This window comes from Kryptolebias marmoratus, linkage group LG4 (assembly GCF_001649575.2).
Source record: "Kryptolebias marmoratus isolate JLee-2015 linkage group LG4, ASM164957v2, whole genome shotgun sequence".
NCBI lineage: Eukaryota > Metazoa > Chordata > Actinopteri > Cyprinodontiformes > Rivulidae > Kryptolebias > Kryptolebias marmoratus.
Genome location: NC_051433.1, coordinates 14,356,607 through 14,381,298, shown reverse-complemented (window position 1 = coordinate 14,381,298; position 24,692 = coordinate 14,356,607). Strand labels below are relative to the sequence as shown.

General features: G+C 39.9%; 1 protein-coding gene across 3 annotated transcripts in view; it reads right to left on the bottom strand.

Moving 5' to 3' along the window:
• Positions 1 to 24,692, bottom strand: part of LOC108235754 (sodium-coupled neutral amino acid transporter 3) — a 35,866-nt gene that overhangs the window by 6,000 nt on the left and 5,174 nt on the right. The window contains exons 2-13 of one of the 3 annotated variants that reach the window (XM_017415966.3): positions 15,301 to 15,545; positions 13,744 to 13,776; positions 13,521 to 13,614; positions 12,540 to 12,655; positions 7,196 to 7,269; positions 6,903 to 6,995; positions 6,602 to 6,683; positions 4,475 to 4,557; positions 3,491 to 3,549; positions 3,015 to 3,161; positions 1,236 to 1,315; positions 705 to 805 (exon numbers count right to left, since the gene is read on the bottom strand). In XM_017415966.3, the coding sequence (XP_017271455.1) occupies positions 705 to 805; positions 1,236 to 1,315; positions 3,015 to 3,161; positions 3,491 to 3,549; positions 4,475 to 4,557; positions 6,602 to 6,683; positions 6,903 to 6,995; positions 7,196 to 7,269; positions 12,540 to 12,655; positions 13,521 to 13,614; positions 13,744 to 13,776; positions 15,301 to 15,437 (1,099 nt within the window). In that variant the 5' untranslated portion in view covers positions 15,438 to 15,545. Of the gene's footprint in view, positions 1 to 704; positions 806 to 1,235; positions 1,316 to 3,014; positions 3,162 to 3,490; positions 3,550 to 4,474; positions 4,558 to 6,601; positions 6,684 to 6,902; positions 6,996 to 7,195; positions 7,270 to 12,539; positions 12,656 to 13,520; positions 13,615 to 13,743; positions 13,777 to 15,300; positions 15,546 to 24,692 lie in introns of those variants that run through there. The other 2 variants (XM_025005871.1, XM_017415967.3) reach the window with 2 other exon arrangements.

Here is a 24,692-nt window from a genome sequence, read left to right as displayed (position 1 = left end):
AACAACACCTAAACATGCCTCAAAGCGGCCGTGTTCCAAACGAGCGCCTTACAAAGACAGGAAGTTGGGAAAGCAGCAAACATGATCCGCTGTGACGTGAACCACACCGAAAACAAATGCAGCAGAATGGAAATGCCTCGCAGTCTGCCTCCATCATTAGCAGCGATGCCTGACTTCAGTCTGCTCATTATCACACCCAGATATATCAAAATTTATTTTTTCTCCGTTTTTATGTGCAGACTGTGAAAGCATTACTTTTCAAGTGCTCTTTTAAACTACTTGAACCTTGAACCTGTCTGCAAAATATGAGTCTCTCAGGTTTCCCTACTATGTATAATTGGACAAACCAAGAAGTTCATTTCCAGTAAATAGTGTTCAGTTACGAGTATTTTATAGAGAACATAAATAATGTCCTTTATGTATTATCTGTTACATTATGACCATCAAAATATTGACCATTTGATACAGAAATACCCTCAGAGTACCGTAAATTGTCATATTACTGGTATGTCTAGTTGCAATAGTTTGCAATTCTGTTATCACTGACATGTTTATAAATATTACAGAGATTGCATGGTGCCTTTTGGGCGAATTTTATGAAACACATTTGTTTTGTGAGAAATGTGGCAAAACAATGAATAAAAGCTGCAATGTGCTTCAATAAAAACAATAACCAGACAGACAGACAGACAGACAGGCCTCACCATAGAAGGTTAGGTATCCAAAAAGAGCAGCCAGGAAGTACATGACGTACATGACTGCGATGGAGATATTGGACACATGTTGCATCTTTTTCTTGGTGGCACTGAAATCAGAAAATGTTGCCATGTGATGTCAAAACCACACACACACACACACACATACGTACACACACACAAAACAACATAAAGGGCACCCACTATTATCCCTATACAGAATTAATTCATTTAAATTGAATCTTCAGCTTTGGAGCTACATTTCTTCCAAAAGATGTGCCAAGATTTAAGAACAAATCCAGCATCAGTTTTGGAAAGAGAAGCAGTGGTTCAAAGCGGGATCATTCATTTAGGCTCACATCATGCTACACCACACAAGCAGTGCTGAGACTTTTTTTCCAAAACAAAGTGAAAGCAGTGCACGTGGCTAGAATGTGGCAAGCCGAGCACAAAAGCACAGCAGCTCTTTCCTCGTTTTTGATGCAACTGACCTCTTATCCAAAACATAGCTAGCATGAGTTTTCCATCATAAGAACGTACTTGCGCAGCTCTGTGTAGATGGGGAGGACCTCGGGGTGGCACACAAAGGCGAACGCCAGGATGGGAATGGTGTAGGCCGTCTGCAAATGAACCCCAACAGGTCACCATAGATACAGCAGCGCCATCCCAGACGTCTTACCACCAACCTCACACTTTACTCCCCATTTCTCCCTCTGACAAATCACAGAGAGCTAATTGTTTCCTGTGATTAACTTGGTGTTGGCAGAAAACCAGCCTCAGCCTGTTTTAAAAAATGCCTTGATTGTAAACTGCTAAGCAGGGGGGGGGGGATTGGTCCTATCAGCCTGAGTCAGAAAAGTACAGAGATGCGGATGCAAACTTGACAAAATGTCCTAAGAATCAGGAGCCATGAGTGAATAATTGCTAACGCTTCGGAAAACATTTGGCTTCATTAAAGTGCGCAATGTTTAGGTTAAATCGAGTGGGATTAAAGCGGTAGTTCAGACCTTTTGAAGTGAGGTTTTTTGGAAAAGGTTATGAACTATTAATATCTTACCTGTTGTAGATAGCTCTTTGAACGACCTCACTTTGGAGAAATAGAGTTTAATTCTGACTGTGTTGATGAGCTAGTGCAAGTGGCCAGATTTAATAAAATTTTTAGGTGTTTAGTCCTAAATTCATTAATGTTTGAGTTCATAAAACTTTTGAAAATGTAACAAAATGCTTAAAATGATCAAATTTAAAAAAGATTTTTGGTTAAAACTGTCTAATAAAGTTCTCTTTTATTTGCAAAGTAATGCATCATGTGACCACAGTTTACTTCGGTGCATCACTGTTGCATTATGGGTCATATCCAACCCAGCTTTGAAATGGACAGCATGTACTCATGTAATGATCCAAGGGGTGCACGCGGTAATTGTTTCTGTTTGTTCATGGTGTCAATATGTTCTGAAAAGGACACATTAATGTATATTTGTGGACTATATTTCATTTATTTGTGGTGCTAATATGTTTTAGCATTGTTCTAAAGGTGGACATTCACATGAAGCTTAAACACGCTGAAGCATGTAACATTTGAGCATGAATGCCTTTTATCGTTTTGAGTTTTCATGGTGCAGAATGAAGGAGAGATAGTGAAGCAAAATAAAACATCTAAAGGCATCTATTATGGACCTGTGCAGCTGCAGCTGCTGCCTTAAAACAACTCTAACCTTAAAGATTTTATAGATGTTCATGCAAACACTATCTTATAACCCTTTACACTGCTCTCAATTTCACTCTACAGTTATGTTGGTAGAAATATTATCATACTCATGTTGAAAGCACCAGAAAAGCCACATCTGCTGCTGTCGCTTTCTGCACTTACAAAGAACTATATCTAAATAATATCTAATAATATCTGCTTGGACTAGTCTGAATGAAACCTAATCAGTCCCGTCAGAATAAAACTTTGTTTCTCCAAACTGAGGTTGTTCAAAGCTCTATCTACATCAGGTAAGATATCACCACTCTACTTCAAATTAAAGGGCCATAAAGGGTCTTTTTGGTTCACAGAAGCCAGATTTTATCGTTTCACTGCGTAAAACAAAAACTCAAACAATTTTTTTCATTCCTTCAGACAGCCTGGGGGTCACTGTCCAGCTTCGAGCCTTGGATTTATCACAAGGTTCTGATGTGTTATTGAGAGTGTTTCAAACCAGGGTTTCCATGCTTGGATTGTGAAGAGGGACCGGCAACATGCTGATGACTGTGACACCAGTGGCCATAGCAGTGCAGGAGGCCTTGCAGTTTCACAGAGACTGGCATGCATGAACGTACTTGTATGTTGAGGTTGGCCATCTTGGGAATACACGCCGGGTCTTGCTCGCCGCTGTGGTCGGTGGCATTGACATTCAGCTCGCTGCCGGTGCTGTTGTGGGCAAAGTCCACAAATGGACAGGGGACGTTGAACTTCTTGTAGATGACCTGGGCAGCGCAGAGACGCAAGGTGTTAGGCCAAAAACGAAGGCTGTGGGGGCACAGCTATGATGTAGACTGGCAGAAAACGTGTCACAGAGAGAGCCGGAGGAGAAAAAGGAGAGGGAGGGAGCGCAGCGAGTGGATTACAGCTCACGCAGCCAAAACTGGGTCAGAGAAAAGCAGACAGCCAACATAGCCGGGAACTGCAGCATGAAAACATTAGTCCGAAGAGAGAGCAGGGAATACTAAAGAGCTGGTGAGAAGATCCGAGATGAGACAGGAAACAGGAAGCAACACGTGAAGTGTGCTTTTACACATATGATCAGAGGACTTACAGCAATGAGGAAGAAAACCATGCAGCTCAGTGAGAAGCCACTGGTGTACCCCAGATAGCCTGAAATACAAACACTTCATTAGAGGTTACATCACATTTTACATTAAATATCTGTCATTTCTAATAGCTTATTATAAGAAATGTGTTCTTCGTCATGTGCGTGGTACACTTAACTGGCTTAATGTACCGGAGCTTTATTATTTCACTGCATCTATCCTCCTTCTTTTTGTGTCTCACCAGAAGATGTACTTCTAACAAAAGATCATCCATAAATGCCCCCCATTTCTCATTTCCAACCTGGTTCTTTCTGTCCTCTTTTCGTCTTTTCTTTTTTTTTGTTTTGTTTTGACTCTTCACGTATCTTGTGAAAAGGAGACTTTCTGTTCTAGTTAAACAAAGTCTTATCACCAGTGGGACCAGTGTTGATATCTAGGACTTTTTACAGCTGAAACCGAAACCGTGGCACCAAGAAAACCCCTATAGTTCCAGATGTGTGAACATCTGCAGGAGCTCGCGTAATGGAGAAAATAAAAAGCACAAATGATTCTTTCCAGAGCCAGTGTTTGGTTTGTCCCCTCTGAGGCAACAAACATGGCACTACAACATGACAAACAGTAAGAAAGACAACCAGTCTTTTCTCTGGCTCATCCTAAGGTAGCAAAAAAACACTCAGGTCAGATTCTGCACTAATTTAACCATTGTTATGCATGCATGCTATATATTGTCCTAAATATCTGCAATTCCAACTATAACAACAATATATTTTGTTAACTTGAAAATTGAACAAACAGAAGAAGAGATCATATAGTATTTCATGCTACATATCTTGAAGTATTAGATGTAACTGACTTTTATGAACCACATCCACTGATCCTGGTGGCTAATGTTAACTAGCATTCTACAATAAGAGCCACTGTGGTCCGATACTAAAGTGCAGATGAAACAGAGTGTCCTGCTGTAAAAGGTCATAATATTGCACACTTACCTAACTGCTTCATGAGAGCCAGAGGTAATATCACTGCTATAGACACGATAATGACCAGGTAGTTTCCATTCAGGTACCATTCACTGTTGAGAGGCAGACAGAAAAACTAATTACTGTGTGTGTGTATTGATTTGAAATGAACAGAAACACTCGTCTCAGTAACGTCTTTGAAGCATTTGAGTCAGATATTGACCTGCAGGGGAACAGTGAAATGATAGAAAAGGAGGCACAGAAGAAATAAGACTTAAAGCACCAGGAAGGGTTATTTATCAATTCAAACCTGAAAAGAAATCCATATAATAAGACAAGCATACGTGTAGTAAAAAAAGAGAGAAAGGCTTACTTTGAATGGGCTTTTTAAGCTGAATTAAAATCCTGCACAAAGAAAAATCTGGGAAAACTAATGTGCAGTTTATTGGTTATTATAAGACGATTTATTTTATCTCAAATTTAACAAACAACAAAAAATAAATTCAAGTTTCTGTTTTAAAGCAAAGCTCTTATTATAATTCATCAATCTGAAAAGAAAAAACAATTTAGTGTTTGAATATTTACAGGATATGTAAAATTATGAATGTGAAAAAAACACATTCAGTGATTAAACAAATAAACTTTGCATATGGATTGATTAAGAATTGTTCCAGAGCATTTAAATTCAGTTTCAAAACCCATTTAAAACACTATTTTCCACCAACTGGTTGAGATTAGAAGGTAAAGTTCAGCAAAATATTTGTCACTAAGACTCAAGTAAACCTACCACATGTTACCATCACATGAACGGCCATGTCGAGGAAAATAAACCCTCTGAGAGTTATTTTTAGATCAGCACAGCAGAGGTGATTAATTTCTTGTCCTCTGTCAGGTAGGAGGCATTGAGATGCAACATCTGTTGCAACACACACGATTAAAAAAAAAAAAAGAAGAAGAAGAAGCTTGTCTGTTCTGTGCCTGTCTGGTTTGTGGACACTGTTTCTTACTTCTATAAGCCTTTACAAATACACAACTACACATAATCTCAACCAAAACCATCACAGGCAAACATGCACACAGTTTGACACGGTTCACACCAAAATGACTGAGCAAACACACACACGCAAGCTCAAGAATTCATCAATAAATGAGCAGATCGGGGTCAGAGTTGGTATAAAAACAACTTGCAAACACTAATGAGGCTAACACACACAGAGTGGGCAAAACAACAGGAACATTGTAAACATACAATAAGAGAAAACCTATCAGAAAGTAGAAAAGCACGACAGGCACACAGAGAAAAGTTTGTTGCTTTACTAGAAATCATTTATCGATAAAAATAACAAGCATTATGGGCCTGTTGTTGTTTCGGGATAATCCAGATTGTGAGATGCTGATGTTTATTTGTCTGTTTAGCAGCACAAACATACAGGCTGTGGCAGGATGAGATGCCACTGGGACAACCCAGTTTGTCATTTCAGATCAACACTGATTGCTGTTGACCGTGACCCACAGCAGTGCTCCTGCTACACAGTGGAAAAAAAAAAAAAAAAAAGTCCGAACAACACAACACAATGTCTATTTGCTGTCACTATCTATCACTTCCATTCACTTCCATATTAGCACGTCTCGTCAGTCCGAGCATTTCCCCTCACTGTAGCATCTTTGTAGATTTTAAACAGAAATCATTCTCAAACACAAACAAGAAGAAGAAGAAGAATAATTTCTGCAGCCGGGGTAAATTTTTAAATGGTTTTATCCAAGAACGTGAGTGCTGTTTGTCTCAGGGGCCACCTGCAGTAAACAGTGATGTCCCCTGGTTTACATTTTCAGCTGGGGAGTCTTGCTGTGTCTTGATGTGATTTCTCTCAGTGGCCATGACGCTCTGCTTCTCTGGGGTAACCGATGCAGCTGTTCTCACACCAGCTGCTCACAACATCCAGGCCCAGCAACTGGCACAGCCTGACAGGGTTCTTCAGCAGACACTTCAGTCTTTGAACGCTCATGTATCACGACCAGGAAGTGATGGGATGATGCATGTCCTTTACTAGCATTACTAGATTATTCCTATATGGGCTTGTTTCATTAAATAAGAGATTTAACATTTTACTCCCAACCAGAACTGTGCATTTATTATATCATGTGTTAGCCACTCACCCTGCAGGGTTATCCACCTTCAGAAATGCCTGGATAACCAAAGGAAACTCGTACTTCACGATGTAAAGATAACTGGACATTGCTGTGGAGCAGAGACATAAAAACAGGGAGATATTTATTTGCAATTAAATAAAAACCTAAGTCATTCTCACACCCATAAGCACACAAAAAATACTTTAGTCCCAAGCAGCAGTAAACAGATTAACGTGAGCATCGTTCCGGAAAAGTCAGAGGAAACTAAAAAATTAAATAAATATCAAATGTGCATGTGGATTCATGTTGTGTTGATGAATGATCTTACCTCCGATGTTCTGCAGCGTGATGGCAATGCCTGCCGCCATCTTACCCGGGGTCCCAAAAGCCCTGTATCCGAGCTGCTCATATGCACGAATACCTGAGTCACAAGCACCAAAAACAGAACTTAAGTCCACCTTAACAGGCTGAGAAGAGACTAATTCTAATCAAGTAGGTGATTTGTTTCAAGTCAGAGAGCAGACAAAGTCCACGTATTGTAATAACTCAACACGTATCACGATAAACTGACATTAACATATAATTTTAGTTTTTGCTCATAAGAAGATGCAGATTACATACCTACAATACCAGATAATTTTAGTAGTAAATGGATGGAATATGATGAAAGAACTGCCACCACTGTTAGGAGTAGCCTGAAACAAATACAGACAAGACAAGGATTACTGCCTCTTCTGTTATCGTGAAAACATTTCAAGCTGACTCTGGCATTCAGGCTGTTTTTGTGTTCAGCAACAATGTCAGTTTTCTGCATTACATCCTTACACTGTACAGCACTCCTTAGGCTGTTTATACAGCTGTGGTACAGGGATTGTAGATTGCATTGGAAAACCCTGTGGCTCCGCTTCCCACCAGACGGTTGTCCAGCTGAGCCATAGAGGTTGCCCTACGAGCCCCGACTGCCCCCCCCACCCCCCCTTGTCACAGCAGCTGACACACAAACACAATGGATGAGCTGTTAAAAAAAAGTGTTTATTGATTTATTGTATGGCGGGGCACAAAATTAGGAAAACACGCAACCGGAGGCATGTTCTGTGATTATATCAGCTCCAATAAACCCGCATTTTCTCCTTATTTTTATTTTTTTTAGTCATCACGACACCCTCCGTGTGATTTATTGCAACGTTTTGCAAAACTGATGCTGCGTTCTTCGACATCGCCGTGACGATGCCTTCTTGCTATGTGGTGCAGCCCTGCTTTATTGCAATGACTGAGATTGGTCAAATGATAAGAAGATGTTTGTACACAACAATCATTTTGCTTGTTGTTCCTCACTTCAGTCACAATGTTTCATTTTCAGTCATTTCCCTACACTGTGACAAAAATAAATGAATAAAAACAGTGAAATGTAGAGTAAATGACAGGGAGCTGTGGTTGCCAGAATTTCAGAATTTGAAAATATAATGACAGAGCAGAAACCATTACAGTATACTTTCTGGAAACCATAAATTTCACAATAAATAACTTGGTTTTTTTTTACAATAAATTACTATAAAAAGATATAATAGGAATGTTTGCAGTCATTCACATCGAAACAACAGACATGATTAGGGTCTCCCAATAACAAATGCAGTGCAAATTGCATCACACAATACAGCATTTTATTAAAAAGTTGAACATTATGATAAATTACTGGCAGCTTTCTGATTGCACTGCTGCTCTAAGCATCTGGACTGATCTGAGTTCATCAACCTGACGTTTCTATTTCCCCTCATCTATAAGCTCACCACGGTCACAGAGATTTGATGTCTTAATGGAGGGATATTTGTGCGGAAGTGATAAAGCACTAGTTGGAATCAGAGCAGGCCACATAGTTTTACATTTGTGAACAAAATGTTTGAGAAGCAATTTTAAGAATGTTTTTCAGTAGTTTACTGCCGGGATAAATCCTCGGCCCGAGAAGTTTCATGAATGGTCCGCTGATCCCCTGACTTTTCCTGACCCAGTCCACCTCATTCCAACTATTTACTGTTCCGTCTTTTGTTGTTACCACTGGCAACATTAACTTTCACTCTCCCACAAACACTCTCTCAATCCTTCTTTCCTTTTCAAAAAGCCAGGCAGCCCGTCTTTCACCTCAGCTTCAACTCTTGGACGACTAACAGATTTTTTTTTTTTTTCCTTCTTTCAAACTCTGTGGAATAATGCTGAGCTGACTTGCGGGTGAGGACTCAGTCAGTCAAGTGGCAGTGGGAAGACAGATCTGCTGAAGTCAGACTGGCTGACACACTTGGGTGACTGTTGCTCTGCTCCAGGGAATTCCACCCTACGGCATTCCCACCCGGACCAGGACCGCCGACACTCTGACCTGCACCCACAACATCATCTGAGGGATATAAAACATCACGCCACGGGCCAAAAAGAAACAAAAGAACTTACTAAACAAGCATTAGATATGTGTTACTATCTGCCTACAAATTTTCCCAAAGTTTAGAATGAAAACAGAGCAATAAAAGAAATGTTAACACAGAACAAACTGAAAAAAAAGATATTTTCACCTCAAATACTAAATGGTATTTTTTCATTTTTAACTCACATCAGTAAAGTCTTTTCAGAAAGTGTCTAAAATATAAAATTGCAAGTGATTTGGGGACTTTATAATTTATTTTGCATACTTTAATTAAGTGAAACGTGCCTTATTTTCATGAGTGAAATGTGGAAACGGGTCTGGTCCAGAATTCCCAATAAAGACAATAAAGCTACAATTACAGCTCACTTACAGAGAGGATAACATATTCCATTTATACTGCTGCTACACAATAACTAGCTATTATTAATAAATAAACGGTGCTGGTCTTCAGTCAAAGGCAGAGATAAAAACTTTGGCAGAAGCTGTTTTGGTTCAGATGACGGCTGAGACAAGGTTTGCTGCAGTGTAGCGTTCAAGTTCAACGAAGGCCACTGAAAACCAAACCAGATACCACAGGTTGGGACACGAACACTTATTACTGGTTTTGGAACAAAGTGTGTTGCCATCTCCACAGTCTTTGTTTCAGAGAAGGTCTTGTTTATTTTCAAAAATGAATATCTGCTCAGATGACGTCACCCTGACAGGTCACAAGAGCTCAGGTGCTGAACTGACGCGTCCTCCTCTGACAGCTTTTGGCAAATGTTGAAATCAAAAGAGATGACAAGGGACGCATCAAACTGCTGAACAGATTAAATCATAGAAACATAAAAATATCTGAAAACATTTGACTCAAGAAAAATCGATTTCTGATTTCTTACTTACATTGTTACTCAGTATCCTATTGGACAAGATTTGGGCAAATAAAATCAAACATCTCATTTTCTGCCAGACTTTTAGCTTCTTGTTTGATTTTATTGGCACAAACTTATAAACTTATATCTTAACTATAGTGTAGCCTTATGAACACAGTTGAAATTGCAACAAGTGTGAACCCACGGGCTGTATCAAGTGCCAAACACAAAATCAAGTTGTAAATTTTATTCTCTGCCAGGAAGCCAGCAGCAATTCACTTGATACCTCTTGTGTAAATTAGGAGTCGACGGGCCTAAATATTAACCTGTGGAGACGTGGAGGGCCTCAAATCAGAGCGATCCCTGAAGTGGCTCAGAAAAGGTCAATAATTTAAACTATATATTTAAAAAAAGAAAAACGGTTTTCTGTTCAACGACGAGGAAAAGAACCTATTTGACAAAAACGTTGTGCAGCATGTCAATTTTACAGGTGGCATTTATGTTGCCTTTGCCTTTCTCCCTGTGCAACATGCAACATGTTTGACCGATTTATTTATTTATTTATATATGTCTCTGTTTTGAAAAGAGCCGGGGGTCCAGAATGATTCAGCATGCTGGAGACAAGAAACAGGTACGATCACAAGCCCGGAGTCACAGAAAATTCGCCGGCGTTGTTTCGCCAAAAAAAAAAAAAAAAAAGGAAAAGTCACGAGCTCTGTTTCTCAGCTGCTTCGCTATTGTTCGTTAGATCAGATGTGCACGCAAAGCCGCAGCCTTTTATCTGCGACAGGACGGGCAGGTGCACGCAGTCACGTACTACCAATTAACACGCGACTGCATGAATTAATGATGTGCCCTGGCTGACTTTGGGGGTTAATTTTAGCTCCTGTTTAACCCAGTGACAGAGAGTTCAGTCAGTTCAAACAGCAACATACCCGGCACAAAAAAAATAAAACCCCACAGTCACACAACTCAGATCAAAATAAGGAGCTTTTTTTACCACGAGAAAAAAAATCCTCTTGACATGACTGCCTTGAAGAAGAGGTCAAATGCACGGCTTGCAAAACAATTTAAGGCTTTTATTTAACATTAGAAAGCCTTCTTTCATCTTGACCGGCACAGTTATGCAAACTTTTATCTGCTGGGCCTTGTTTCTAAGCGAGTGAAATAAAAGAGAGAGCATTTAGTTTTGAACAAAGACACTTTCTATAAATTTAAAACTGATATTTCACAGGGGGGGCGATCAAATAAATTGAATTAGTGAAGTTAGCCAGATTCAGCTGCGGTCACCTTGCGAGCGGCATCATGGAGAGTCAAAACAGCATGAACAAGGACAAGGACGAGGAGAGGCTGCCTCTGCTACTGACGGAGGATCCCCTGTAAACAAAAGTCTGATTTTTTTTCTTCCTGAGAACTGTAAACCATCACCATCAAGCTCACCTGCCAAACATCCTGACACTGCTGTTATTTTGTAAAAAGTAAATTTAGTAGGAACTAAAACATATATAATTAAAGGGCCAGCACTTCTTTAACAAAGGCATATTGCCTGCTGCATTTTAAGCTCAAATGTTAAACGAAGATCCTCTTATCTTTAAAAATGATGGAGTTTTAGCTTTTTCCCTCAGATCCTGAATCTAATGCTATGTGCATTTGCCCATGATATCGCGAGATATCCAGCTATCTGTTCGAAGTAAATGCTGTGACTGACTCTCAGCCACTGCCACATGAAATTTGAGCTCAGCATCTTTAAAACTGACTGTGTAATAACTATTCTTGTGTTGTGTCAGCCATCTTGAATTGGGTTGACTCCAAAAGTAAATCAGCTGTGGATGTACATCCAATCATTAATTTCTGAGAGTTTTATTCAAATCACTCCAGCGATGTATGAGACACTTTGCTAGCAGTTACACACACACACACACAAAATCACATTATCACCTGCCTTTCGACAGCTGGCAATAACAACAACTATTTCAAAGCGCCAGTGTGTTCCTGCAGGATCCAGTCAGCATCAATCACTATTACATCTTCCAGCAGTTCTGTGAGGATTTGTGAGTCAAAGCTAAGAGTCTATATATGCTGTAAGAGAGGAGATTTATACGGCATATACTGAAAGACAGCAATTTGCAACCCAGCCTGCTTTTAGTCATTATCCAGGCAATGTTCTGTTTTTTTCCTTCTAGTCAACAAATGCAATAAAAAGCAGCAAGAACCAACTGACAGATGCTGCCTTTAAGGTATGTTACTGAAAGGTCAAAGACCTCAAGAGATTATTCTGCCATACAAGGCTGTTATGAAGACTTTAAAGGTTATTCTGCTCATACATTATGCACAATCCGACTGGTTGAGGGCAGACAATCAATCACACCGAAACACTGCAGTAATTTTACGCATCTATGAGTATAATTGTTTGTTTGTGGCAAAAAAACAAACAAAATGATTTCAAACTGTTCTTAATATGAGTATTTATCCTTCTAACGCACCAAGCCTCATCACTTTCTGTATCATAAAAAAAGAACGGCTACTGGTTTAACTCAAAACAATTAGGTGCTATTTATGTCTGACACACACTTGCATCTGAAAAGCCTCGGAGGGTTTGATCCAAATCAGAGTTCTGGGAGCCGTAATTCGGCAAGTGCTTCTAATCTGCCGTCAGTGCATTATGGTTGTAATGCGCCGTCATCATCATTAATGGGTGACTTACAGGAACAGGATGACTCCTGTGTTGGCCATGGCGTAGGCAAGCCCCAGGATTCCACTTCCCATGATTGCGTTGCCCAGGTTGAAGACAGACATCCCGAATGAGGTTTTTCCTTCAAACTGCAAGCAGTGCAAGAGAGTGGAGAATTATGTGCAGGTCAGGAAAAAAGACTTTTGTTGCTAAGGCTTTCTTGAACTTTTTCAACACAGTCTTGAGCAGCCCGTTCTTTAGGCTTTCTGAATGGTTTTCCAAGTTAATCTTTTTTATTATTATTTTTGCTGCTTTTTTCACCAGTTTTCAGTCCAGTCCTTTACCATTTTTAGACCTAGGAATTATTCAGGCATAAAAAAGCTCCTAAACTCAAGGACTGAACCAGCAATGTGTCTATAAATACCAGACAAATTAGCAATGAAACAGTTTTAAATTTAGTCTTTAGCTAGAGTAGCTACCTAGTTAGTAACTAGAATATGCAGCCTGACACAAACATGAAATCTGTTCTCATTTCTTTAGCTGAATGCATGTAAACATTAAAGACAACAGTTCATTTCCTGGGTATCCTGTTGTCCTATATAAAGTAGTGTTTTAGCACCAACAAAGTGCTCCCTAAAGAGCTATTAACTGAAAACTTGTCATGCAGTCGATGATTAACTAACGAATGCTGCATCTCTCAGGTCCTGTTTCAGGTCTTTGCTGATTTGTTTTGTTTGTTTCCCAATAACATGACTTTCAGACACTGTTCATCTACTTTATATAGTATTTTTTAGGCCAGACACTTCTTCTTTTGTCCTCCTGTTGAATGCACACACATAAAAACAATCTTTGAAGGGTCTCCTGAAAGGCTTGAGGACTATTGTTAAAGATCACAAAAGATTACAAGAAAGTCTGGCTTCTTGGAAGAAAAATAAGAGAAAGAAATCAAGAGGAGGTTTAAAACTTTTCCCTAGAACTGTATTTATAATCCAGCTGTGTTGGGCATAAACTCACATCTGTAAAGCGCGTTGTCTTCTTGTCCTCTGCACGTGATAGGAATTCCTGGCTCTCTGGGAGGTTGGACTCCATATTTTCATTTTTGTGAGGACTGATGAAGAGAAAGACTTTTGTCAGAACGTGACACATATTAACCACTCATCTAGAAAAACACTTTACCTCTTCTTAAAAAAAACACAAGGCACGGCACATTCTCTTCTCATTATTGCTTCATACATACCTCGCATTCTGGGTGCTATTGGGTACAGTTTCCCTACATATATTGCAGAGAGAAGTCATCCGTCACCCAGCGTGAGCACAAAGTGGAAAAACAACACCCACAGTCATAATATAATAAGAGCAACGACAAGAAACATCTATAAATCATCATCAGTACTGGGGATAGAGGAGTGGTAATTAAACCATCTATTACTTAGACAGAGCATGCAGAAAAAAAGTGCTGAACAACTTGACATGATAATTGGGTCCTCAGCTCACTCCATTATCCAGCAAATATTCCACTACAGCATGTGGGCTGGCCTGGTCCGAGCGCACTTCAGCAGTTGTTGGGTTTTAGGTTTTGTATGACCTTTTTCTGCTTAACATAGTTTAGTGTTTTATGGTTGTGCGTTTGGTATACTTTTATAGCTTTCGTTTTATTTTCTGTATTCTTGACTTAGTCTGGCTTTTTGCTCTCCCCTCACTCGTTCCGTTAGACTCAGAAGTCAGAACTCGGAGCTGGGCATGACGTCAAACTTAGAGTTAACCTTTTTCTGGTTGGTCAGAAAACCTGTGAGATTTGCTGACTGCTGTGCTCAGTGACCAGACTAACTACGATTAGCAATGCGTGTTGATAACAATGGATTTCTTTGCATTTAAACACAACTAGATCACTAAAAGTAGTTAGACAGTGTGGGTGACTATTTATTATGAAACAAACCAAAAAAAATTAAAATAAAAAAGTGAGCTGTCATCACTTTTTTATGCGTCAGTCAACCATATTGGAGAGGTCGGGGCTGGACAAAAATCTTCAAATTTCCAAGACAAAATTCCATCTTTGAAGAGCGTTTCAGATGATTTTTTTCAACTTGTAATAACACATAAAGTCTGACTTCTGGGTATATATGGAACACGCCATAATTATCACACCTCTCCTGTATTGCTCATTTTCTTTCTCAGTAGTTATAAATTCAGATTTTTGGTTCTTCTTTGTTACCCTCGTCTTTGCATGTACATGCCTAGTTTTGTTTTATTTTCCCTTCATATTTCCTGTGTATGTAATATCTTTTGTTTTGTTAAAAAAAAATCTATTTTGTTACATCTGTCTGATTCTGAAAATCTGTCTGCATTTGGGTTCTTTCCAGTAATGTTTTCAAGTCTGCATCACACATTTTTTTGTTGCTACACAAACAGCAAATGTTTTGAGTTGTGGAAAAAAATGTCATCTTAAATAAAAAAATAAAAAAACAACAGACGTAGACAATAGAGTAAGAAACCAGATCAGCAGAACATTCACCAAAACCATAAGTCAAGACTCCTAAAAAAATATCTTTTGCAACAAAATGAATGAGCACCGGAAACAGGAGTTGTCCAATAAACTGCTAACGTACGCAAGTAGACTGGGATCGAGGTTAGTTGATAAATAAAAGCTCTTCATAGTATTATTTAAGAAACTTCACAACACAGTTAGAGAAAGTTGCTTTTGTTGAAGAAATTGATGTAAACACTAAATTTATTTATAGTGAAAACAAATGATTAATGATTCAAATAATAGATTGTAATGGTGTGCAGTACTCACTTTTCACAGTCCTCTGCGGGGGGAGTTTTAGCTGAAGCTGCGATGTCCTCCCCGGGCTCGTGGCCTTTGCCGTTAGGAATGGCGTTCCCCTCGGCCGGAGAAGTTTCCACAGTCGCAGCTGGTTTGTCTTCACTCATGTCTGCTCAGGTAAGTTTAATCGGCCTGCTGAAATGTGTAGGAGCTTGGGTTTGTGGAACCGGGTCGTGAGTGCTCTGACACTGATGATTTTATTTTCCTCTCGGTATCTGCAGGGGGAAAAATTACAGGCATTTAACATTAAAAAATACCTACCTATAGAAGTTTGGACCATATCAGATTATACAAATAAAAACTTTGCAGGAAAAAATATCATTATTAACAATTAGACAAGTAAATGAATGTGGAAATACTACAAATTTCAAAGGAAAACAAGGGAAACTATTGCAACTATTCTAACAGATTTGGCTTTTTTCTATTAAGTTCTCTATAAAAATATATTTACTTTATTTTTGTGGTATTAGAAGTATTAATAAAATGGGATTAGGGTGACTTGTCAGACTACAACACCTTTTTTGTGTAGCCTGTAAACAGTAAACTCCCACTCATGATGTTGAGTTAACAGTGAATAGATGTTTTGGCAAACCCTGTGAATAATTGACACGTGAAGTGACAGGTCTCCCCTTAAAGGAAAACAGAGCTTTTAGCTTGCCGTGTCACACTGGGCTTTGCATCAGGCCTTCATTTCCTGGGTATCCTGTTGTGTTGTATGAGCTAACCAGCTGCCTTGTGGGGCCCCGAAGGGCCCCTTTGACATGTATCTCCTAGATGCTGTTGACTAAATCCCCCCCTTCTATCTGGCTGGCCCTAAATAATCTTTTTTTTGCTCCACTGCATAAACAACAGCCATAATGGTGACCATGTTGGGATCTGTAAAGGGGGACCCACACAAACGGTTGAAATCCCAGCATTGAGATAAAAAGAGAAGAACCAGCCAGGACCAGCTACAAACCAGTTCTAGCTGTTTTGTGCCTCCATTTATCTGCTTGTCACTTTTCTCTTGGTTTCCTCTTTTATTGAGGAGGTTCAGCAGAGCCACAAAGATCAGGGTGTACTCTACAACAATTCCTGGCAATAACTCAGCAGTTCTCGTTTCATCAGGCCCCTTCTGCTTTTCAGGCCGTGCTCTTTTAAAGGTACCTTTTTTTCTGGAAAGAAATGTTTCAACACATTAAATACAGAGCGAGGTGAAAAACCCCTGGTATTCACCTAGCAGTCTTCTGAACCTACCAGCCACATTATTGTGAGCTCCACCGCCCAGGCAGGCCTCTTGGTTTGCCCGGGTAAAGCTGGGTAACGTGGCCGGGCAGCAAAGCACTCCGCACAATGGCACATGTTGTGCGGTTTCCTGGGAACCGGTTGGAGAAACAGTGGTACTATTGTGCCAGGCATCATTATACTGCCAGGGCCCCCTTGGCTGTGGATCGCCGGGCCACTCGAGAGGCTGAAAAGGTATTTCACTCCCTAATTGAAAAGATGCCACCTTGAATTTGACAAATGCCAGAATCCGGCATTCATGCGGAGTTGTAGCAGAGCTGCTGACGGCAGCAATGGCAGAGGCAGGGCCAGCCTCATGGGACAAATCACTGCACAGAACCGCACTGCCACTCACACGGTCTACAAATCACGAAGAGGTTGGAGTAGCCATTGATGAACAACACACGATGGGCTGTGCAGCTACAAGGGGTCCTCCTCAATGGCCTTGAGCAGTGGAGCTTGAAACAGAGGACATGATTGGCCTGAGTTGTGCCTTTTACAATCAGTATGTTCAACAGGAAAGGAAATACATGACAACTGAGTGAAAAACCCACTCGTTTGGTCAGAACCTCTTACTTCTAAAGAGGTTTTGCAGAGTTTGAAACAAATAGAAGAAAGGTAGCAGGAACGTTGTGGTTGATGAAAGAGCTAAGGCATCACGCAGGTTGTTTTTAAGATGTCAAGAGTTTCAGTTTGACTCTTTAAAACAGGGGTGTCCAATCCTGGTCTTGGAGGGCCACCATCCTGCAGGTTTTCCTTGTTTCTCTGCTCCAACACACCTAATTCAGAGGTTAAATCACCTCTTCATGTTCTGCAGAAGCCTGTTAATCACCCATTGATTCAAATCAGGTATATATATATATATATATATATATATGCCTTAGATCAAAGTACTTGTTTTGGCAAGATAAGAGTCAAATTTAGTTAATAAGAAAACACAAATATTTAAAGGTAAAAAAGTAAGAAAACAGAAGGTGCAGTACTAAAGCAGTTTGGTTTCAGCCCAGTGCTTAGAACAAGGACAGGGTTGTGTTAATGAAATGTGCCTGATGGCAAAGTGACAAAGTGCAAAAACATAGTTTGGTCTGTCTGCCTGAGGTAACACAGTGTTCCTTGATTTTAGAACATCTTTAGAAAGCAAGAACACACTTTTACTTTTATATATTGCTCATTTGTCTTAATACAGATAAATACAACATCTGATATAACAAGTATAAACACTTCTAATATGAAAAAAGAGCTAAACTAGAGATGAGCAAGACGGAAAAAACTGGTATTCTCCCTCTTTAATCCTGAAACCCTTCCTGAAACCCTTCCTAAAACGCCTCATTGTGATGCTTACGGTGGGAGTAAATGAATCTCTTCACAGCAAACAGCAGAGGCTATGCTTATTCAAGTTCTGCCCCAAAACATCACACCCGTTTGGCAGCACAGAGAGAGCTGATCTATCCCCGGTCCCTGTGGCTCTGACGTAAGCAGCTCTGCAGACGTCACCGCACCAGGAGGGACCCAGAGCCGGGCGGCTTTCTCTGATTGTTATTCCTGAACGGAAACCTGAATCATTTTGCATTTTTCATGCTGATTCATCCACACGTTGTAGTATGCATGTGCGGATCTGTCCTCGTCGTTCACTCATAGTGTGGTGTTGCAGTTGCCGTGTGTGGAGGAGGGGGGTGCGCAGTTTATGTAATATTGTCAGTAATCTCTAATACTGCCTCGTCTCCCACTACTTGATGACTTTTTAATAGGCCTGTGGTTGTAAAAGCTGTCTTAATTGAGGCCCCAGTGTGATTTACACATCCTCCCGGTCTGTCCTTTAATCAAAGATAATCTTGTGTTAAGAAATGACAGCATTGTAGCCATTTTGGTCAAACCCAGAAAATGACGTTATTATTATTTTTATATAATACTTACAATATATCAAAATCAAAGCACGTGTTGTGAATGACTTGCAGCTAGAACTACACCAAAATTTAGCAAAAAATCTGTAAATCAGACTGAATTATAACTATTTTTTGTGTTTTCTAAGGTCTGTTGGCTGTGGCAGACATCTTGAATTGGATTGAGTTCAAAAGTTAATCAGTGATAGACCTACATCCAATAATTATATCCTGAAAGTTTCAATAAAATCTATCCTGAGGTTCATAAGATAACTTGCTAACAGACAGACACACTAATGGACTCACACACACACACACACACACATACACACACTGGCAAAAACAATATTGTCCACCTTTGCCTTTTGGCTACAGTTAATAAATTTTCTAAATATCATCAAAACAGCTTGAATAATCATTTAAATAAGCATCATAATTGTAAAATGTAAAAACTCATTAAATTGTTCATAATACTAAAGGGACAAAACTGTAGTCACCTTTTCAAAATTAATTGTACCAAAACAACAACTTCTCTTCCTGCTCATGACAGAAAATGATTTCCTGCAGCTTAAAGGATTACACTTGTCCACATTTTCTCTGACAAGCAGCTAATAAGTCCATCAGCGGACATTTTTATCGTAAAGGTTTCAGATCCGGGACCTTCCGAGTGACAGAGTAGATCAGATTAGAGCTCATCTCGCTGAAGCAGGAAATCAGGATCAAAAGCCGGTCAGGTCACATAAAAATAGGTTCAGGGGAGTGAAAAGGCTCGACGTGACCCCGCGTCCTGACACACACAAAGCTGTGATTGTTTTTTTTTACATGCGACACTGATCGCAGCAGCTGCTTCGAATAAGCAGCAAACCTTCACTGAAAGCACCCAGGAACCATCTGCCCATGTTCTGGTTCTTCACACCAAGATAAACAGTCACACACACAAAACAGCATAATTATGGAAACAAGCACTCCTCTGGTTAAGGGAAAAGAACCCAGGCAGAAAATTAAATTGTTCACCCTTAACAAAAATTAAGTAGAGAGGCACTCGTGTCGGTATTAGAAGACATATTCTGCATGAAAAGTTAAGAAAAAAAAAATCAGAAATGCTTCAGACTGACTTATGGGAAAAAACTACATTAATCAATGTCTTCAGAAAGATTTACTTGCAGTGTATTCAATAAGATGAAAAGATTATTGTCAGACAATGGACTCATTTGTTCCTCTGCAAGGTTTAGGGGAAGCTGGTGTCTATCTCCAACAGTGACTGGACGAGAGGCGGGTACTCCCTGGACAGGTCACCAGGCCATTACACACACAAACTATTCAGAGTACCCTGTTTTTAGGGCTGGGCAGAGATTTTTGAATATTCGAAGTCTGGTTAAAATGGGCAAATTCAAAGAAATATTGCATGAGAATCCTTTTTTTTTTTACACTGGCACCTGGTAGTGACACACTAAGTCGTTTCTTATTGGTGCTTTTCCATCTGGTGCACGTTTTTTGACACGGCACCCCAGATCCTGGAAGAAATAATGAAAGAAAAAAACTACACGGAGCGTCCCAACATCATAGTTTATTTTGAAAGGACTATAAAGTGGAAACTATGGTTCTAGGTGAGCATAGCCTCACTGCCAGAATACATGCATCCCCCCTCCACTTTGATCCACTGGACAGACAAAAATGAAGAAATATAACCCAGCGAGGAGGATTAGCGGCAGCACACGACTCTGCAACCCTAAGCCTGTGTTTAATTAGACAGGTTTTCAGCTGCAGGACTTGGGGTAAGAGAACTTTAATTCACTAAAAGTCCTAACTGTTATTTTTTTAGGTAAAAACAAGAAAACAAGAAACTGGCAACTGTCCTAAATTGAAAAGATTAGCTTAGTTATTTGAAGAAAAGTCGACAAACTACCAAGAAATTTGAAGCGTGTTTATGTTTAAAATGCCCATCCCTACCATGAACCTAACATGCATGCATGTTTTTGGAATCTGGGGGGAAACTGGAGTTCCCAGAATAAAACCCACAGATGCACAGGGACAACATGCAAACCGCACACAGGAAGGCCCCAGCCGGGAGTCAAACCTGCAGCGTTCTCGCTGCGAGGCCACTGGGCAAACCAGCTGCTTCACTGTGCAACAAGACTTAGTATAATTAGGTATTGGCAAACTTTTATAAACCCCTTGGCAAGGCATGAGATAAAACAGCATTAGCAAACGGCAAGATATCTATTTGCTCTCTTTCTTTTCAAGCAGAATTTAGATGAGCCTGCTGCAAGTGGATGATTCATAAATATCTATTTGTGCTTCAGTCCGTGTGCTTAAAGAAGCCAAATTCACTAATTTTACTGCTTGTCTGAAAAAGATTGCTGTACATCCTAAAAAATCCTTTTTAATATAATAATAAAATTAGTTTTAACCAAATTTACTCATTGTGAGTGATGGACACATAGACCTTGACCTAAGAAATTCAGAGTCTTGAGTCCACAACTTAATAATGTTATGCTGTATTTTTAATCACTGCTATTTTAACTTGTAATTGAAAGAGTAATAAAGCTAAATCTCTGTGACGTTATTGAGTTGGTGTTCTGAGTTATCTCTTTGTTTTTTGGGTAAAGTAAGTGCTACATCTCACATATTAAGCGTGCGTGTCACTGGAAGACTCAAAGAGCAGCTATGAGAGATTTAGCGCAGCTGTGCATTTAACTCTTAGCAGGAAATGAATGTGCACAACGCAACACGTGGGAAGAAAATGGTGCTTTACTTGTCTTCAGGTCTGTCATTAGACGCTGCTCACCCTAAGAGCCAGTCTCCTGTTCCCTGACAGCGTTGTCCTCCCATCTCACTCTTCCTCTTTCTCTGCTTAACTACCACTGTGATTAACCAGCGGGGAGGATAACAGATTAACTTCTGACTGGGAGATTTGTATGTCAGCCACCGAGATGCTCCTTTCCTCCTGAATTTTTATAAGCTGCCATAAGATGTGCACGCCTGAATCTACAATGCCAAACAGGATGTGATCTCAGCACGGCAGTGCGTCTGAATATCCACTGTGAAGGTGTTATGAGGGAGTAAATATCTCACAGTGACTCAAGTAGATGATTATGTTGTCACGTCAAAGGAATAGTTCAAATCTTTTGAGCAGTGGTTCTGCAGAAATGTTACAAACAGTCACTATCTTAGCAGCTGTAGATAGGGCTTCCATTTAAACCAAGAGCAAAGTGGATTGCGTCAGATGGTGGAGATATGGCGGCGAACCCAGAACGCAGACGCATGGCTTAAACGAACATAAATTACTTTAACTTAAATGGACAGACAAAGCAAAAAGGGCTGACGAGGCAGCAAAACTACCAATAACTAAATCCAAAAACAAGATACGAGACAAGGCATGGCGTGGCAAAAATCAGACAAAGCGGAATGATCCAGTGAGGGGTGAATGAGAATGACCGGTTCTTAAAGACAGAGGATAATGAGGAAAATGGACACAGGTGAGTGAGAATAATTACAAGCAGGTGGAGATGGGCGTGGCAGACCTAACAGGAAAAGTACTGGGGAGGTGGAGAGTGACAGGGCATGAACAGGAAAAACTAAACTGAAACAAGACAATAATCAAAATAACAAACTGAAAATACCAAACTATGACAGATTGCTGCCACCTTAAAACAATTTTATTCTCATAAATTTCATAATGGTTCATGCTAAGGCGATTTTTTAAACCTTTATATTGCCGTTAGTTTCATATAACATGATTATTCTGGCAGAATATTTCTACATAAGGCTGCACAGGAAGTGCTACAGCTGTTCCTGACGCTATTTGTGTTTGAAAATAACCATAAACGTCTTTAGAAATGTGTTTCTAATGGCTGTATGTTATATATTAATATTTTTTTAATTTATTTTCAATCTAAATATTTATCCAATGTATTAATTAGCTATAAAATTAATTTTGTTTTCATGAAGACACATTAAAATGACAATAACAAAACCTTTAACCTTGATTTTCCAAGCTGGAAGTGTGACTTTAGGGGGCATCTTCATGTTTTTTTTTAAAAATTGGATCTCAGAAGTTCTGACTTCCAATTAAAAATGAAGTGTCTAAATAAATCCGGTGCCAAACGTGATCTATAATTTATTTTATTTCACATTTTCCAAACCTTTAAAGTAAAGCTTTTCCCCTCTAGTTCTGTGCTACATTAATATATAATTCAAATTATGGATTTACACACTGTTAAAAAGAGATTTTTTTTTGTTTGTCTGTTTGTTTGTTGTTGTTCATGTTCTATAAATCCCATACATTATGTGAGCAAGCAAACCCCTCACTTTAAGTACGATTTAAACTTAACCAATCAGAACGCTTTAAGCCCACAATAAAACAAATCTGAGCCTCCTCGCCCCCCATGAGCCTAGACGTGACCGCGTGTCTGTATCTGGGCCTGACCGGCGTGCTGTTCCTGGAGGATGACGGCACCAACGGGTTTAATCTGGAGTTGTGAAACAGTGCGCCGCGAGGCAACGTGAATTGTCTTTAGCATCTCGTGAATTCTCGTGAGTGGGAACACCGGCCTGATGACTCACGGAAAACGATGTCTATTTTTAGAAGTGTCTGACACTTCCTGTCACTCTGGCTCGACTCTAACTCTGATACCCCACAGAACTGAAGGGAGTCTAACAGAAGCGTGCTTACGGAGCTTTAAAACTATGCAGGACAGTGTTTTTTTTATATATACAAATAGCCATATGGAGGCCACAGACAAAGAATGTGTTCCTTCCATTCTGCTAAAGTGAAAACCAAAATATGGGTGATCCTATCTTGGACTGCTGACTCCAAAGCCTGCAACAGCATAATGATGATAGAGATGAGGCTGGACAGCTTCCATATAAAACTTAGAAGTTAACTCCTGGAGGTTTCCTAACTCCTGGAGGTGCTCTTAGTGTGGTCTTGAGGCCTGAATGGAAGGTAGACCACATCAGTGTTTCTGGTTAAATGATTTTGGTTGCAAAGATAGCAGTATACACATCAAATATATGCTAGTTTCACTTCTGAGAAACTCCATAACTCATTTTCCAGGAACTAAATGTTCTCCTCCAACCTGAGATGTCTGCATTCTCACCCAGATCTAAGTCCAGTGAAGCTGTGATCGAGCTGCTGGGCTGACACGGATGAAGAGAAAACAGGAGAAAGTTTGTTTTCGCTGCTTTTACTCAAAAATCTGCGAATGCTGCCCCTTCCTAAAGCAATGTGTTGAGGTGTGGGTGGTTTTATTGGTACTTTGAAATGCATGTGGAAAAAACAATTATTACATCGTTTTTAGATGTTTTTCTCAGATTCAGTTCTTTGTTCTAAACATTCCTATTCTCCTCATTTTTTCTTATGCACACACTTTGCAGCGGCAGGCCGAGAACGACATAGCAAGTGCTGATTTTAACCCGTGATTTTGTTTTTGTCCCAGTGTCATGTTTAGTCAATAAAAGCAAGGAAAATTCATTAACTATCACTGTGATGGAACATCGGAGAAAAATGTCAAGATTGTATATAAACAGATCAGTCGTTGGTTTTTATACAAAACACAAGGCTGCTGCTCATGTTGCTGCTAAAATGAGGGGGTGGAGGCTCCTTCAAACTTTTTTTTACAGGTTAACACGTTTCTGTTTGGCTGCCTCTGTGTCAACAACGTGCTGAGATGTAGAACAAAGTGTTGGCGCCACGTGAGGCTGATCTCAGCTCTGCGCCTGAGAAAAAGACGGGGTGATGAGTTCCTGTCTGAACAAAAACTTAATGCTGGCAGGAGTAATGCTGCTCTTCAAGCTGAATCAAATTTGTCCTGCAGGACTGCCAGAGCACCAGAAGCATATGTTAGAGCTCTCACTGAGAGATTGGGACAGCTTGTCGGCCGTGGGGAGCAAACACAATTCGCTCGCCATTTTAAAAAATGAGACATTTTAAATAGAACTACGTCCGTCAGGGCAGGTTGACACACGAGGCAGCTCCCAGACAGCGGATTTAAAGCAAACATTGTGTTATTGTTTGTTTCCATGTGTAATTTAGAGTACAGTACCAATGAGCTATTCTCATATTTGCCAACAAAACAGGGACTAGCTGAGTTCAGAACTGTCACTTAATGCAAGGTGTATTTAACAATAAACTGCATGTGTTTCTTGAGTGAGAATATGATTATAAAAAAAAACTGTGCATGGTTGATTATTTCTTTGTTGTAACAATGCTTCTTG